The sequence below is a fragment of the Ictidomys tridecemlineatus genome, chromosome 10 (genome assembly GCF_052094955.1).
Source record: "Ictidomys tridecemlineatus isolate mIctTri1 chromosome 10, mIctTri1.hap1, whole genome shotgun sequence".
Lineage (NCBI taxonomy): Eukaryota > Metazoa > Chordata > Mammalia > Rodentia > Sciuridae > Ictidomys > Ictidomys tridecemlineatus.
The window spans coordinates 135,213,664-135,231,906 of record NC_135486.1 but is presented as its reverse complement, the minus strand read 5'-3'; the positions used below and the strand labels follow the sequence as shown (position 1 = coordinate 135,231,906).

The following is an 18,243-nucleotide window of genomic DNA, read 5'->3' as shown; positions in this document are numbered from 1 at the left end:
GTGAGGATGAAGTAAGATGTGGGGGAGGTAGTGCAGTAAGGAATAGTGACCGGAGTCGCTCTCGGTAACTAACGTCACGCATTCAGCTCATTTAGTTCACCTAGGCCAGTGCATCGGTCAGTGGTTGCCAAACAGTGTGGTGTAACAAACAATCCCAAACTCAGTGACTTAGAGCACATGTCTGCATTATTTGGGGGTTGGCTGGACTAGGCTGGCTTGACTCCAGAGAGCAGTTGGCCCAGGGCTTCCCATGAATGTCCGTCTCCTTGAACTAACAGACCAGCTGGAGCTTGTCCCCCTGGTAATGGCACTGGTGCAAGACTTCCAGTCCAGCCATGCAAGTGCTTTCCAGGCCTCTGCCTGACTCACACTGACTTTCTATTTGTCAAAGCAAATTACATGGCCAAGTTCAAGGTCATACCCTGCTTTTAATAGGAAAATTGCAAAGTCACATGGCAACCAACATAAACACCTGCAAGAGTGAAAAATTGGGGCCAGTAGTTGCTCCCAGAGTGTGGTGTTTAAAGGTCTACCTCTCTTAGGTAATTAAAAATCTCATACAACTGTGTTTTTCATGTTGCCCTTATGCCTTATGTAATTCTGTGTGCATCAGACATTGATATAGCAGCGTCCTGTGGAGGGCTCCGAGTCTCACCGTGTTGACTGTACTTCATGTGCAAATACAGAGGCTCTCAGGTATAATTCTGACCAAGCCTGCTCTTCACCCTCCAAGCAGAGCACCAAGTTCAATTCATTTATTGGACTCTTATTGCAGGTCCACAACTCCTTATTCAGAACTCTTGAGGTCAGCAGAATTCAATATATTTATTTTCATATTTCAAGTTGGATTTTAGAAAGGAGTAAGTCATGATAAGTGGGTCTAGGGCAGCGCCCTGCAATCTCACACGTCAGTGTCTCCACAGAGACACGGAGCGCTGACGCGGAGCGCAGTGACTCATGTTCACAAACACCTTCGTTTTGGTTCAGCAGTTTTGCCTCCAGATGAGTTTGTCCTCAACTTACCAAGAGCCTTTGGTTTTCAGGAGGTTTGGGGATGGAGGGTGGTGGGTGGGGGTTTTGGCGGGCAAGTGCTCTCTATTAGTGCTGCTGTTGTAGGCCTGGCCACCTAGGTCACACGGGCCAGCTGGGCCTGGGCCCTGCAAGCAACCCCTCCTCCAGGAACAGGAGTAGTTGAGGCTTTGTTTGCCTGTTTGTGTTGCCCATGGCCATTGGCGTGGGTCAGCAGTCCCAGACTTGTGGTGTGCTGGTCTGTTTGCTGCCTGACCCGTGGGCTTAGACGTAAACCTGAGCCAGGCCACTGTGAAGGTCTTACAGGACTCTCTGGGTGAGCCACGATGGGCCACCAGCGGTTTTGTGGCCACCGAGGGCAGTGGCCTGCCCCATCTAAGAATCCCTCTGTGTGTCCCGAGGGATTCCTAGAAGCAGGGCTCCGAGTGTCCTCAGGCAGCAGCAGGACAGTCCTGTTTGGACTGTTCTAGGGCCAGAAAGGCCCAGGTTGAGTCTCCTGCTTCATCTGTCAGAGGCTCTGAAGTGCTGGGCTGGCTGCGGGAGTCCTCAAGTGTGGACGTGCACCCAGTGAGCGTCGCCCTTAGGGTGCTGCAGCAGCGGGGTCCCCAGGTGGAAACCCAGGAACTCGGGTTCTGGACCCGGCTGGCTGGGCCTCCTGCCCTGACATGGCTGAGTGACCATCCAGGGGTGATCTGCAAGAGTGGACTTGAAGCATTGTGTGTGCAGCTGGACGTGGTGGCAGTAGGGGAGTGTGTATGAGTCCACAGTGTGCCTGTGGCTGTGTGTGCGTGCTGGGGAGCATGTGCTCCTAAGGGGAGTCTGCGTGTGCACAGCCATGCGTACCTGGTGAGGGCTGTGGGTGCCTGTGGGTGTGTCCACCAGGTGAGGGGTGTCATTTCCTGTTTTAGGGAGAGATCGACAGGCTGTGTGAGCTTTTCCCAAGGGATCTGTGGTCTAGGACAGGGGACAGGTTCCCAAGGCTGGCCTGGGGTGACGAGGGCTGCTCGGGAGCTTCCCCAGATGGGAACCTGGAAGGCTCTCCCAGGGCCTTCATCATCATCTTACCTGCCAGTGACCTGCACAGAAGTGCTGGCATCCAGTTGACAGAGGTGACGCTGGACCTCCTCTGCTGCCGGCCTCCCTCTTTGGTGGGCACTGAGCCTTTACATAGTCTGTCCTCCATTTTTCTCCTTATTGAGTAACTGTACCTCCATTTAGTAACACTTCAACTCCTGGCAGAACCACTAACAGCAGTTTGACAGATGCATCATGCACGTCACTAAACCATCACAATCACCGTATTGGGTAGGTGCGAGCCATATCCTCATTGTCAGATGCTAAAACCAGGCTCAGAGAGGGGAAGTAGGTTTTCCAAGGCCACCCAGCCAGCAGGCAATGGGGCCCCAAGCTCAGCTGAGGCAGCCTGCACTTTAACATTCTTCTCTGGGGTGGCCCTTCCTACTCTTGGTGATCCTGAGGCATCAGCCTGGGTTTTGCAAGGGTATGGTGGTCTGAAGGATGCCTTGTCTAGGGCCAGAGGTCCTTCCCTGCTTCTTGGGGACAAGAGGAAGAAACAAAGGTTTGGGGCTATAAAGAGGTTGGCCTCACCTCTCCACCACCTACTGGCTCTGGCTTGGGCAAACCCATGTACGCCTTGCTTACCTGCCATTACAGAAGCTGTGCACCAGACAGTGTGGCCCGCAGTAAGCCTTTGCCGTGAGCTTTGCCAGCCTAGGAGATGGGACTTGTCCCTCCCTGTCTGGGACATCGGATGCACAGCTGTGTCGCAGGCACTGTTGTGAGAAGGGGTGAATGCATAGGGTCACTGAGCCGTGCCAGGGCTGGTGGGTGTGTGCAGGCCGTGGGGGGTGGAGCCGGTTCTTCGATGTCTCTCTGAGCTCACGTCACAGAGTGCATGGAGGGCACAGGGCACGTCTGCATACTCTATTGTTCCGTTTGTTTTTCGTTACTCTGAAACGATTACTGCAAAAATTCTTAAATTGGATGCTTTTCAAAGGGGAAGATGAAAGACCATGAGCAGTCTTGCAGCTGGGAGAAGAGCCTGCATCTGGGCTGCCTTGCGCCGCTTGGGCAGAGTGTGTCAGTTGGTGGCTTCATCTTGGGCTCTGTGTGGTAGCACAGGAAGAGGCCACAGGCTGCTTGTGGAGTAAATGTCAGTGGGGTGCATCCCTGAGCCCCGTGGACCCAGCTCACCTGCTGTGATGTGTCCACCCATCCTCTTTGCACTATTTCACTAGAGCCTCCATGGCTTGATCTGATGGGGAGAGGTGTCCGCAGGGCCAAGAGGAAGGGGAGGCTGGGGCAGGGTGAAGAGACCAGATGGAGACCCTGAATGACCACAGCAGAGGGGCCAGGAAAACCTGGCTGGACATGCGCCCCCAAATCCCGGGCAGGCATGCTTCTTGAGGGTTCAGAGGTTGTCGTCATTTGACGAAGGGCCAGTCCTGATCCCATAGTCCTGTACTTGTCGACCCCGGTTTCTGCTGGAGAGTTACCATGACTTCGTCTCCGCGGTGGACAGGAGGTGTGTCTTTCTGATACCTGCTGCAAGGCACACCTCCTGTCCCAGTTCCCAGAGTTACTGTCCAAGAACGATCTCTGACTGGTGAAAATTAGCTAAAGGGCCAGTTAAGGCCGGGAGTGCCTGGCACCAAGGAGTGTCATCTGGGTGGCGCACTTTCCTGTTGACATCTGCTTCTCTAGGGATCGTCGCTTCCTGCATGCCCACCGCACAGCCACATCTCGGCAGGGTCTTGCTCTCTCCAGGTGGCCCTGCATGGACGCCTACCCAGGGGAAGCTACCTAGATACTGGTCCAATCCAATTCTTCTTTAGTCTCAGTTCTTTTTATTACAAGAAGCAAAGGCTTTACTTAACCTGGCTTACCAGAGTCATTTGGTGTCCTCCACGGCTGAGGAATCGAGTCGGGGTTTGGTCCAGGAGCTCAGTCAGTCCCTCCCCAGCCCCGTCCCTTCTCTGTTCTGCTTCCCTCTGGGTTGGCTTTATTCTTTGGTATTCTCCTTCTTTGGAAATCTTTGGTAGGCCCAGACACCCTGGCTCCTGGCTGGCTGAGCTTGAGTGACATGTCCCCCTGTCATGCATGCAGGGCTTCGATTGGCCGGATGTCATGCAGCCTTGAGGCTCGGAGCTGGAGTGGGATCCAGCTCATCTCCGGGACAGAAGTACCAGCTCTGGTGTAGACTTGGGCCCTGCGACAGGTGTGTGGCAAGATGGAGCCCAGCCTGGCATGCCTTAAAAGTCACATGGCAAGAGACGCTGCAGTTCCTTAAAGGAGGATTAGGTACTAGGAGGCAGAGGGTCGTTCCCAGTCATGCTAGATGGTGACCTGCTCTTGGCCGCCTTGATGAATCATCACCCCCCTCGCCCACTGGTTCACGCAGGTGCTGCTGGCCGTAGCATCTTTACCACTGAACCTACTTCTGGGAGGCCAGGTGCGGCCAGTAAACCCCACGTGACCAGACTCTTCATTCAGAAATGGAAGCCAAAAGCCGTGCTCTGGGGGTGGCCATCTCCTCGGTGTCTTCGGATGCCAAATTTGCTTGTAACCATTTTATTCTTCCTGATTTCCTATCCCCAAGCACATTGGGTTTTGGAAGTCACAGTGTAACCCAGCAGACCACCCCTCCTGTAGCATTGGCCTTGCCTGCCCTCCTGTCACTTCCCGGCCCCTGGCCTGCCGCTCCCCCTCCTCCAGGGATGCATGCCACCACCACTTGTCTGAGGGCCTGAGGTACAGCTGTTTGTCACAGTGCTTGTCTCATTAGGCGTAGTTTCTATGTACATGACTGTCTACCTCACTAGGGCCTGAACTGCTTTAGAGCCGGCACGTAGCTTTTGCTAGTAAGAGTTAACTTTCAGTAAGCATTTACATGCCTTGCAACGTGATTGATGTTAAACACCATGTAGCAGGTGGATGCCATCTTAGGTCAAGACATGTGGAGAAGGTTAGTGAATTGCTTGAGGTCACACAGCTAATGGGAGTATCAAGTCTAATCAGAACATGAAACCCAGGCTTGCTCCTGACTGTGCTCATAACCCCTGGTCCAGATTGTCAGGCCTTGCCAGCGCCCATGCGGCCAGCCTGAGTGCAGCATGGGCACATAGTAGGTGCTCAATGAACACTAGGCACCGGGATAGTTTAGAGACCCGTGAGTGTGCCGCCTCATCAGGGTGCTTTGCTGCTTTCTCACCTTGGTTAGAGGCAGTACTGGCCTCCTGCCCGGGGAAGTTTAACTGGAGATCGGGCTCTCGCACGGCCCTGGCCCCTTCTCTCCAGGCAAAGAGAAATGCATTCTGCCCTTGGACCTTGATTCCTGCACCAGCAGCCGTGGTAAGGCTTGGGGTCTAGGGCTGTGGGTGAAAGTGGCCTCCCGTCCGTCACGGCAGCTCTGTGAGAGGCTGAAACAATTTGGAGCATCAGATCTTCCAAGAGGGGTTTCCTTTAAACTTCTTCAGATTAAAAAAGTTCAGACGGGGTACAGGTCAGTGTTGCAGGATGCCTGGGCCTGGGCTCTGGCTTCACACACCTTGGTCTCCTGTGGGGGGAGGGGTGGGGTGCATGGCACTGTCTGGTCACCAGTCCTTGGGAGCGCTCATGCCCGAGTCCCATGTCCCTGGTCCATTCTGTATTCTTGGTCCCTTTTGGATATTGTCTTTGTTCCTAAATGACAAATACCCATTCCATTTGGGGATGTGGCCAGACCTTTTCTAACATCTCTGTTTTAACGTCCAACTGCACTTGGAGAGGAGGAGGTCAGAGACGCATTGTCTTCGTGGTGTCGACTGGAAGGCCCATTGCCCACTTATTTCATTTCTCATTTGATCCCCGTACTGACAAGAATTTCTCCATTACCAAAGTCAGTGTTCAGTGGAGGAAGGAAATTTGGAAAGCTTGGAAAAGCCATAAAGAAAACAAAAGTCTACCAACATTCAGAATAACATTGTTAGTGTCTTGATTTGTTTCCTGGTCTTATTTTGGGATATAATCACACATGCACACATGATTGTGATCATATTTATATCACGAGTAGTCCTTGCATCCCATTATTTCACAATGCATAGGGTCTGGCTTCTGCTCCTCCTTGCTTCTGCACCCCAGGAACACTTGACTGGTCTTTACATCTCTGAAAAGAGATGCAGAAGACTCTCCCTGCTTCCCAGTGAAATCTCCATTCCATGCAGAACATGGGTGCCACAAATGGAACGGCCGGTGTCTTGCCGGTGAGCATCTCCTGCAGTCATGTGGCCGAGAGGGTGTAATGTGCATGACTCACGCGCCCAGGCTGCTACATGTGACTGCAGCATGAGGTCACATTTCCTTTCACATTCCCCAAATGGGATCGCTGGAGCCCCCAGCAGCTTGATTGCCGGAAATTAGTTCCCATCAAAGTGGCTCCAGCTATTTCTGGGCTCCCCAGGGGCTGTCTCACATGTCCTCCGGGACCTGCACTTGATGAGTCTATGTCCCCTCTTGCTGCCACCCAAGTTGAAAATGACTCTCATTAGGCTGTCAGGCTCCTGGGCACAGCTGCCACCAGTGGTCACTGTCACTATGCCGTGGAAGGGGGTCAGGAGTGTGGTGCTTTCTGCTCTTTGCTCTTGGAGCCCAAATGTAGCTACCAAGCCTTTGCTTCCCCCTCACTGCCCAGCCCGGCTGGAACGCCCTGCCCATCATCTCTTTTATCTTAGTTTTTAATTTTAGAATATTCAATTGACAAAATTGTATATGCTCAAAGCTGTAATAATGCCAAGCTTGGATACATGTACACATTGTGTAATGACTGCCACAGAGCACTGCCGTGGCCACCCACAGCAAACAGAGTGTGCACATGTGTAGGGACACTTGAAATCGGCCTTTTCCAAACGTCAAGTACATAATACAGTATTACTAACTGTAGTCACTCTGCTGTCCCTTGGGTCCCCAGAACTTATCATAACTCAGGTTTTGTCCTCTCTGATCAGTATCCTTACCTGGCCCCTGGCAGCCCCCTCTGTGCTGGCTTCTGTGAGCTGGACCTTGGAGTGCTCGGGTAAGCGAGCCCACACAGCACTCGTCTGTGTCTGGCTTATTTCACTTAACACGGCGCCTTCCAGGTGTACCCGCATTGTCACAAATGGCAGGGTGCTCTGATAGCTGAGCAGTGACTGAATCACGTCCCACTGCCATGTATATCTGTGTCCTTTAGTCTCTCTTTAGGTGTGGTCGTGGTCTAGGTCAGCAGCCCTGCTCGGCTAACTCTCCCCGCTTGCTGGCCTCACCCAGTGAAAGAACCTGGCCCCTCCCTACAGCCCTAGTCCTTACTGGAAATTACGTCCATGTGTGATTATCAGTGGTAGTCGGGGTGTTCCCTGGCCCCTGAGCTCCAGGAGGGCAGGGATCATGAGCTTTGCTCTCCACGATAGCTCCAGAGGCAGCCCTAGCTTGGCACAGAAGAGGCCACCTTGAAGAGGCAGCATCCCTTCTGATGGAGGAAAGACACCAGACTTGGCTCAGGTCTTGAAGGACAGGCACATGCCCTGAATCTCTGGGCCAGCTCTGATCACCTCTGAAACCCCTGAAATGCAAGCAGTCAGGTGGGAAGGTTGGGCCTTGGGTACCACCGACCAGGCCACTGTGAGAAGCTTCTAGATAGATGGTAAGTGTCCAGGGACCCTGGAGCTTGGGTGGGAGCACAGCCAACAACTGTGCACTGAGCTGCATCCCCAGATGAAGGGTCTGCTTGTCGCTTAGTCACTACTTGATACTGCTGTCCCAGGCAAAGCAGAGACTATGCTGGTCCATTCCACTTCCACGCCCTTGCTCCATACCCACCTTTAAAAGACCCGTGGGACTGTGCGGGCGATTCTTTGTAAATAACGCATCTTGTCTTTTACTCGCCTCCCTCATTTACATAACCCACTGAACTGGAAAGTCATTTTTCTTTGGCTACGTTCTTCATCTTATTCTCAGCATTTGGCTGCAATAACATCACTCCATCAGCGTGGTCATACGGTAATTCAGGCTTTTTGTTCTAGCACTGAGGACACTTATAGTTAATAACACATGAAGCCATTTCATTAAAAGGAAAGTTTTGCTAGGATACATTAACACGGGCCGCGAACCAAAACACAAATCATTTCACTCTTTGGCTATTAAGGAAGCAGAATGAATTAGGAACCTAAAGGCATTTTTAACAGAATCTTTGTTATCCTAACGTCATCGGCTGTCTTTGCACTTGACAGTCCTCATGAAGGGCACCGGCCCCCTGCAGTTCCTAGCACTTGCTCTTCTCTCAGATGCGGCTTGGGCTTTGGTACCTCTTGGCTTGAAGGCCCAGCTCTGGCCTCCGCTGCCTCCCAGGTCATGTTGGGCACATTTCTTAGTCACTGGTTGAGAGAGTTTGAGGGCATATAAAAGTTCAGGGATCTGGGGGAACTTTTTATGTACACTGTCTGGCATAGAAAGGTCCTGTTGAGTGGGATGCTGTTGTGCCCAAGTCCAAGAACGTGTGTGCTCACTCTTGACTATTACAACATGCGGGACCCAGGGTTTGGCTCTGAGGTGCGGGGTCTGCCTGAGGCAGAGGTTGCATTAGGATAGAAGTGGAAAGGGAGGTGTCGCATGCTGAGCAAGTGGGGAAGCCTGCTGTTTGGGACCTAAACCAGCAGCATGTAAAGGTGCATTTATTTGTGACTTCTTGCCGCATTCGTGCCGGTGGGTTTCTCTGTGGGGTCTGATCCTCGAGGAGGTTTACCGTGTCCATCAAACATCTCCTACCAGCCAGAACCGTGGGTGCCGTGTGGCAGGGCTGTAGAAGCACCCAGCTGGCCTCCAGCAGGCAGAGGGCATGCGGCTCATTCTGGGCCCGAAGCCCGAGGAGTGCTTATCAGCTTTCATTCAGCACTGGAAAGCCCCCTGGAGAAGGCCGTTCTGGAGCTCGCTGTCTGTTGCGTTTTCTGTGGGCAGAGGGGATGCTCTGCTGTCCCAGCCACACCCTGGGCTCGCTGTTTGTGTTTCCTCGCCTGCCTGCATTCGACAATTAATTAGGCATGGTAATTACCTGCTTTAATTTCGTGATTGCACATCCTATAATTACCCCTAATTCTGTAATGGGGAAGTTCGTGTACACAAAGGCAGCGGATGATGAAGGTGACAGGGGTTGTGGTATTAACAGCTGCCATTGCTTGCTGCCTGCCAGACACGGCAGCCACCCAGCGAAGCTGGCCTTGTCCCCATTCTACAGACGGAGAAGCCGAGTCTCCAGGTGGGGTAACATCCCCAAGACCACAGCCAGGAAGCAGGGGGCGGGGGGAGCCAGGCCTTTCCCCGGCACAGCCCAGGCCTGGGGGCCGTGCCATCAGCCTGCCGGGCCACATGCTTTTGTCAAGAGCCTGGGCCTTCTCTTGGCACACCTGAAACACCAGAACCGGGACTTGGACCCAAACAAGCTCCGACTCCCTTCTTCAGAAAGGAAGCATTTCCCCGTGGCCCTGTCCGGGCAGGCGCTGGTTCTGGGTTCTGTTCGATGATGAACTAAGGATTCTGCCCTGCCACCCTCGGCGTCCCTCTACCTGCCACCCTCAGCGTCCCTCCACCTCCCTGTGTCATCACGGGCATCACTGGGGCAGTCCTTCTTGGTGGAAAAGAAATCTCAAGACCTGAACTTCCTCTTAAAACAGAAGAGAGGATTTGCCCCACTCCTGATCCCAGATGTTACCCTTCTCTCTTATTCTTCTTTTCTGACTCCAGGAGATCAGACTTGAAGTGGCTTTTTATTGCTCGTGTTAAAAGGGAACTTGGTGTCAGAAGAGGTTGAGTCCTTTTATCCCTCCAAGGAATTACCTTTACAGTTCAACCAGAGGGAACTGGGACCAGTCAAAGTTAATTTGGTTGGGGGAGCACTTTCAACAAAATAGAAATAAATAAATAACCCCAACAATTTTGAGCATAAGGTCTTTCAGTTCTCCACTGAAATAGGCCTATGATTGATGAAGTGTAATCGAGGACAAATGCGAGGTTTCCAGTTTTGGGTGCTCAAGCATTATTGTGAGGCTCCCCCCCTTAAGTAATCCCGGCTGATTTTAATAGCACTAGATGGGATCTGAAGGGGGAGGAGTACCTGAGCAGGTGAGGTAGGAGGAGACCCTCCTTGAAGTCACATGGTCTGCTCAGGGGCAGGCTCTCGATTCTGCTGGCTGCCTGCACTGCTGGCTTCAGGTCCCCTGGGCTTCTGAGCTGGACCCACAGTGGTAGAAAGCATCAGGACTTGGCAGGGGACGGCTCTGGGTTCACATCCTTCTGTCCCACCTGCCTGGGCAAGTGATGTCGCCTCCTCAAGACTGGGTCCTCGGCAGGAAAGGGGTGATCCTGGTACTACCTTGAGGATCACCATGAGGGTGCCTGCCTCTAGTGACACCATCTTGTCACAGGTGCTCCCTAGGTGGCGCTGGTCTGCAGCCAAGAGCTATATGTTTTATTAAGATTTGAAATGGCATTGTTCATCCATTCATCTGCTGAAGGGCACCCAGGTTGGTTCCATAGTTTATTGTGCATGGAGCTGCTATAGACCATGATATGGCTGTGTCACTGAAATATGCTGATTGTAAGTCCTCTGGGTATAAACTGAGAAGTGGGATAGCTGGGTCAAATGGTGGTTCCATTCCACGTTTTCTCCTGAGTCCAGGTGGCAGCACCACCCAAACCCACCTTGGCACCCTTCTCAAGTGGACAGCATGGGGTGGATGGGGATGTTTGTCACACCAGCCCTGTTACGCAGTCTCCAAGGTCCTTTCTAGTGCCAGATGACTGAAATTCAGAGTCCTTGAACATCTGCTGTCCCCATAGAGGGGATGCACCTAGGAGGAGCTTGGAAGGCCAAGCACTGCCGTCTCCAGGATAGTTGATCTGACCCGAGCATCTCATAGGATGTTCAACAGAAATGCAGGCAAGTTAGGCATCGTTCTGGTTTTAAAGACATTTCAAGAATTTAAGACATTAGCCAGGTGTGGTGGCTCATGCCTGCAATCCCTGCAACTCAGGGAAGCTAAGGCAGGAGGATTGCAAGTTTGAAACCAGCCTCAGCAGCTAGGCAAGGCCCTGTCTCAAAACATTAAAAAAAGGGCTGCAGATGTTACTCAGTAGCTAAGCCCCCCTGGCTTATAATCCCAGTAAAAAAAAAAAAAAAAAAGAAATCAAAGAGTCTTATAGGAAATGCAGGCCACTTGGCACCATCTAGGTTTGCCAAAGCAAGAGGCGGGGCCAAAATGAGATGAGGTGGTGCCAGAATCTTCCAAGCCCACAGAAGCTGTGTGCACTCTCCCCGAGGCTTGCCACCAGCAGGACCATCCCTCACGGAGAGTGCTTGAAGGAGTCTGAGCAGGGGACATGCGCAGGGCCTGGAGGGCAACGTGGGAGTCCAGAGGACAGCTGGAGGTTGGGCGTGGTCCAGAGAGTGGGAGACTCTGGAGGGGCTCAGAGGTGGAAGCAGCAGGCCCGTCTTTGGGTCCTTGGATGTGGAGGGCGAGAACAGAACTGGTCTAAGTTGATGTGCATCTGGGGTCAACATCTGGGGGTCTGCCTGGGAGGGACCAGGCTCTGGGGAAGGAGGAGCAGGTTACAGGACAGATCCTGGTGCAGACACGTATGGGCAGTCAGCAAAGCGCCAGACTTGGGTGGTGTCATCCTAAAAACGAAACATGCAGACCCAGGAGTGGTGTGTGAGTAGGAGAGGAAGGAGGGACGTGGGCAGCAGAGGAGTGTCCCTGGGAGGGCCCAGCGGGCAGCAGGGCAGTGAACAGCTGGCTCTTAAATGCACCTTATGAAAAATGAAAAATGCCAGCAGAGTTTACCACACACATCAAGGGCCATGTTTACCGTTGTGCTTGGGAGGCTCCAAGGTGTGGGTTGGCATCCACCATTCGAAGATCACAGTAGCTCCCATCCTTGCAGGTGACCCTGCATCCATTCGTCCCACTGCTTGGTCCCCGCGCACGGTAGTTGCTCTGAGTCCCTGTCAGGTGCGAGGGCCTGGAGAGGGCTGGTGGACTCGTGCTCCTGATTTGCCACCCGAGTGTCCTTGCTAGAGTCACAGCCTGACATGAGGAAGCCGCATGCCCTGGTGCTGTCGGGCCTGGGCATGCCCTTTGGTTCAGCTAGGCTAACCAAGTCCAGCCCTGGGCCTCAGCCTCCTCACTGCCAGCTCGTCTGCAAAGGGGTCTGCATGACCCCAGGCACAGCTGCGTCACCTGTAGACCTGCATGGTCCTCAAACCACTGCAGAGGGAGGTGCTGCTTCCTGCTCCTGTACAGACAAGGAGGTGACGGGCAGGGAGGTGACGGGCTCATCCATCCCACACCTGAGCCGGGGCCTTACATCAGGGCCTCCCCAAGGGACCACTCATTGGGATCACCCAGGAAGCCCCTGTACACGGGGTATCCCTGGGTCTCGGTGGTGAGGTTTGGAAAGGGCCTACCCTCTCCACACTGGATTTTGAATGGATTTGAGGAGAAATAACCATAATGAGGACTTCCTGAACAGCTAGACCAGAAGTAATCAAACTTTCTTGGAAAAGCCAGAAAGTAAATGGTTGGAGCGTTGCCAGCTGTGTGGTCTCTGGGCAGCCACCCAGGCCCCACTGCAGTTTCAAAGCAGCTATAGGCGGCAGGCAGACAAGTGGACGTGACTGCACTTGGCCTGTGAACCATAGTTTGCTTACTCTGATCTGAATAATTTGCGCTATGTGTGATGATCCAACAAGTGTGAATTTTTCACACTCTAGGGGGTGTTTGGGCTTCTATAAGAATATACCCAAGCTGATATGGTCTCTTTAAAAACGTATCAGATCAGAATTGCATTCAGCTGTTAGTACAAAGACCCCTAAGACATTAGCCTGAACAATTAAGGACTATTTCTCTGTTGTTGAAACAAATTTCGGGAGTGGCACTGGGGTTGTGGCTCAGTGGAAAAGCAATTGCCTGGCATGTGTGAAGCACTGGGTTCGATTCTCAGCACTACATATAAGTAAAATAAAGGTCCATCGACAACTAAAAAAAATCTTTAAAATTTTTTATTTTGATTAATTAATAATTGGTGGGATGACTCTCCTCAGAGACCCAGAGTCCTTCCTGTTTCTCAAGATCACCTCATGATCACAAGATGGCTCCTGGAGTACCAGTCATCACATCTGTGTTTGAGGGAAAAAAAAGATAGAACAGCAAAATGATACTTGGTAGCTGAGACAGATCTCTCTAGAGAACTTTCTTATATAGCTTAGAAGCTCCCACTGATTTTTGCTCTTAGTTCATTAGCCACTCTTACCTGTAAGGGAGACATAAAAAAAAAAATTAGTTTGAAAGTTTTTTTCTCTTTTTTTAGCTGAATACATTGCTATCCCCAAGAACATCAGGGGGAAGTGGGTACTAGATGGGTAACTGGCACTTGCTGTCACTCGAGAGTAATGCACTAAAGTCCCTTGAGCTCTTCTGGGTTTATTTAACTGATTTATATGTCACTTGTGGATTGAGGAAATCTCAGGTCCAGATCTCAATAACTAACCTAGCCTTCCAGGTGCTTTTGGGGCTCAGTATATAAATAGAATATCCATCCCGCCAGTCGCCATCCACTGTGTGCACAACCAAGACAAGAAACCTTTAACACATACCTTTTCCCTTCGGGCAGCTTTGGCTGCTAGAAATTCCTTCCTCCTAAAATTGGTCTTGTCTTCTCCACCTGCTGAAAGTCTGTTTCCTGAAACCCCCTGGACACGTTTAGCGGGTCTCTCCTCTTTGCCGTGGCAGCCTTTCCAGGGATTGGGAGAGCTCACCTGCTTCCCCGGTTCCTGGGTGTTGTCATCCTCCTGGTCGCCATCTTTCTTCTGATTATTTGAATATCACCTTCTCGGGCCTAGTGCCTCTCAAAGTGTTCAAAGTGTGAATGATCCACTGGGAGTTCCTGTTGAAGTGCAGGTCTTGAGTCAGTTTGTCTGGGGTGGAGCCCAAGATTCTGCATTTTTGACATCTTCCCATTGATGCCAGTGCTGCTGGTCCAGGGACCACAGTTTGAGTGGCATGTGATCTGGGCCTTTCTGAACAAAGATCATCTCATAATAGGTGGCAAGCAAACCCATCAAGTAGGACTGGTGATTTAGAATGGAGCCGAGCCATCAACTCCTCTATTCTGGAAGTTCATGTCTTTTAATGAGGACACAGGTCACGTGGGCTTTTCCTGGTGGCCCTCCTCCTGGTGCATTTAGCTGGAGCACCGAGCCCTCCTCTGTTCCCCAGGTCTCTGCTGTGCTGCGCCCTCCTGTGGTGATAGGACCCCATGTTGATCTGTAGAATTTCATCACGTTGAATTAGATCCCTCAGGCCAGTCGAGAGCACTTGGTGTCTGTCACCAGTATGTTTACTGTCTCTCTTAGCTTGGGGACTTCTGTAACTTGATAGGCCTCCTGTTTCTCCATCTAATTCCACTGGAAACTTCTACCCGTTAATTGAAGTTTTTGGCACACACTTTCCTTGCCCGTGTTCCCAGGGATATATTGTAAGAGACCCTGACTGATGTTCAAGGACATGTTGTCCACATTTGGGGTTCACAGGTGGTTTCACCTAGAGGCAGAATTCATCACTCACATCAGAGATGTCTATTTTTATGGTTAAAGATGTTCCTAACACGTGTATTGACATCCACTGGTTGCAAATGACAACAGCCATTTCTCACTGGGGATTTTACTCCCTGGCCTGTTTCGACTCAGGTAATTTCTTAGTGCGTTGCTCTCTGGGATGTGGTTGCCATGTGTCCCTGGGAGATGCTGGGGCCAATCAATGCTGATGAAGGAGCCCTTGCATTGGTGCCCCCACAGCTTTCACTGGGAAGTCACAATTTAATTAAAATAAGGAAGTTTTATGTCCTGGGGTGCTCATCCCATCTGGAGGTGACCTTTCCTCCGAGCTGTCGAGCAGATCTCGACTCTGGTGTCAATCCCAAATCCAAGCCCAGCTCCTCCCTGCGGAGGTCTGCATGGCCCCTCCAGTTGCTGGGTGACCTGCTGCTCTCAGCTTGGTTGTGCGGATGGGAAGAAGGTGGCCAGTGAGGTGGCCTCGCTGTTCCCAGCAGCCTGTTGGTGCAGCAGCACCCACGGGACAATGAGGAAGTGTCTGCTGCTAAGTGCACTGTGGTCTCTGCTGCCGTTGGGGAAATGGCACACAGTGTGATGTCTTTGCCTGTCTTTCATGTGCCTGATTGTTCAGCCAGTGCCACCGAGACCCTGCTCTGTGGCATGCGCGTGGCACCCCATGGAGGTGACACAGACTTGGCCCTGCTCTCGCAGAGCTGGTTTTCCTGGGTGGCGTGCTGTGAAACCCTGCCCCTGGTGCAGAGCGTAGTGAGAGCGAGGAGTCCATGTCTCGTCTTGCTTTCCTTGGCAGGTCTACATCCGGATAAAGGACGACGAGTGGAACGTCTACCGGAGATACACGGAGTTCCGGAGCCTGCACCACAAGCTGCAGAGCAGGTTCCCCCAGGTGCGGGCCTACAGCTTCCCACCCAAGAAGGCCATCGGGAACAAGGTACGTCCCACACAGGGCCAGCCACCCTCCCGCTGCCCGAAAACATGCTTTCTAAAGAAAGTTGGCCAAAATAAGAAAAAATAGAAAAGAGAAAATAGTCACCTGGCTCTGGCCACCCTAGGTAGCCACTGCTGTCCCTCCCAGGGCGGGGGCAGCAACAGCTCCAGGAAGGGCCAAGTGCAGACGCTTTGGCTCTGTGACCACATGTTTCTGCCACAGGCCCCCTACCCGCCACGGTGGCAGGGACACTCTGGACAGTGCGGATGCCCAGGTGGCAGCTGGGGTTGGCCTGTGGGTCCAGTTTACAGGGCGCTGTCCTGGACAGTGGCCTTTCTCATTTGCATCCGCAGCTGCGCTATTCACCTGGCTGCGCCACGGGGCGAGCACTTGCTTGGGGGCTTTCTTTATCGTAGGGTCACCCCATCAAGAGGACAGTGATGCATGTGACCTGGCTTGCTCCAGGGGTTGGTCCCAGTGCCCTGAGGGGAGGTGCACCCACAGCCCCACTGGTAGAGGGGTATACCCTGGTCGAGCAGGCAGCTCTTGAGCACCTCTTCTTGTCACCGTATGAGGGGCCAGCACTGGACAGGACAGCATGGGCTGGGTCTGGCGTGGAAGCCTATTCATGATCTGCTGCAGCAGCAGCTCCTTGCCCACCCGCCTGTTTGCTTGGCTGCACTTGGGCCACCTGGAGCCTTGGGATCCACTGCCCCCCGCCTCCCGGCCCATTCTGATTTCACTGCTCTGGAGCGAGGCCTGGGCCTTGAGGGGTCGGGGGCTCTCTGGATGCTCTGGTCCACGGCTGAGCTGGGGAGCGGGGCTCAGGCAGCAGGTCAGCGCATTAGGTGGCAGGGCAGGGGCAGTCCGATCCCATGAGGTGGAGCCATGAGCCTCCTCAGGAAAGGAGCTGAGACTGTATGAGCCTGATCCCTGGGGGACAGTGGTGGGTCTTCAGGTGTGGCCTGCTGAGAGCCACAGCCGAGTTGGGATGGCGCCTAGCATTTTGCCAGTACTTTTGAGTTCTCGCGGAGTTCCCGTCGAGTTCTCGCGGGGATTCCTGGAGAGTTCGCCTGGGTGGGTGAAGTTCCGGTGGAGGGAGTTCCGGTTGGTGTGTGGTGTGTCCCGGAGAAAGCCACGTGGGTGGCGTTTGCGGGAGTTCGGAAATAAAGTTTGTTCCTGCTTGAGTGGCTCGTGATTTGGGCCCAGCCAGACTGCGGCAGTGGCCTCCACCTGGCCCATCAGCATCCCCTGGGGCTTGGCAGACGTGATGACATGCATATTCTTTTCTTCCTTTTTGTGATGCTGGGAATCAAACAGGGTTTTGCACACACCAGGCTGCCACTAAGCTACACCCCCAGCTAAAATTGCAGGTTCTCGGGCTCCACCTCAGACCTGCTGATCCCCAGCTCCAGGGCTGAGACCTGCAGTGTGGCTTAACCAGCCTGCAGCAATGCTGATGCCGGGGGCAGTGGGACGCAGCCGGAGACCACTGTCCTGTCCCATGGGCAAAACAGGGGCCAGGTCCGAGTGGATTTCCCACGTCTCTCTCCAGGGGGACCTTGGCAGGATTTCCTCGGACGTCTGTCATATAGCAAGAGTTTGACCCACTGCCTGCCCTTGGAATTCCACAGGGACAGCCTCTGTCACTGGCTGATTCATCGACTTGGGCATGGATCTCTGGGTTAAAATGCTAGGAATCTGACCCCCTAGAGGTCTGCTGGGTTTCAGCAGGAATGGTTTTTAAAGCAGATTCTCTCAGGTTGAGAATAAATCTATGCTTCAATTTTCTGGTGAAGAACAAACAGTGGAACTGAACCCAAACACGTACAAAACTTGTTCGTAGCAAGGAGTACAATAATTCTTTTGAAAAGAGGACGGAAAATTACATATTGATTTAACCTAATGACTTGTAGGTTCATACAAAGCTTGGGACCCATCCAGAATGCCTAAAAATGTCATAAAACAGAAGTCAGCCTACATAGCACATTATCATCGTAAGATTTTCTCATTTAGCAAAGGTCTTACCTGACACCCTCCTCATTGAGCGTACCCTGTCTGCATCTGGCTGAGGCACCTCCATCCAGCACAAGGCTGCACTGAGGGGATTCAGACAGTGGAGGATCTAGGGTCGTGTATGAGCTTCCTATTGCTGCTATAACAAATAACAAACACAGGGGCCTGAAGGAACAAATTCATCTTACAGTCACAGAGGTCACAAGTCCAGAATCGGTCTGATGGGGCTAAAATTGCAGTGTTGGTAGGGGGGGTTCCTTCTGAGGCCCCAGGAGAGAGTCTGGCTGTTCTACAGTTTTGGCTCGTGGCCCTCTTCTGTCTTCCAGGACTGCAGTCATGTCACTGTGACCTCTGCCTGTGTCCTTGTTGTCACCTCTGCTTCTCGCCTCCTTTTGATGGCAGTGAGCCCCTCCAGCTCACCTCCCATCTCAGGTCCCTTCTTTGAGTCATGGCTGCTAAGTCCCTGTTGCCAGGGAATGTGACGGGGTTGAGGATGGAGACGGCCTGGGGCACCCTTCAGCCTGCCACACGCCCTCGAGCTAGATGCACCTCCCTTCTGACCCTGCACCTCCCCGAGTCCTGCAGTTACACAAACCTTGTTTAAGATGAAACAAGT

The 18,243-nt window shown here is 52.7% G+C and overlaps 1 protein-coding gene across 3 annotated transcripts in view; it reads left to right on the top strand.

The window, feature by feature from the left end:
• Positions 1 to 18,243, top strand: part of Snx29 (sorting nexin 29) — a 375,232-nt gene that overhangs the window by 318,196 nt on the left and 38,793 nt on the right. For all 3 annotated transcript variants that reach the window (XM_078024349.1, XM_078024351.1, XM_078024350.1), the window contains one exon: positions 15,474 to 15,614. In XM_078024349.1, coding sequence (XP_077880475.1) covers positions 15,474 to 15,614 — 141 coding nt within the window. The remainder of the gene's footprint in view (positions 1 to 15,473; positions 15,615 to 18,243) is intronic.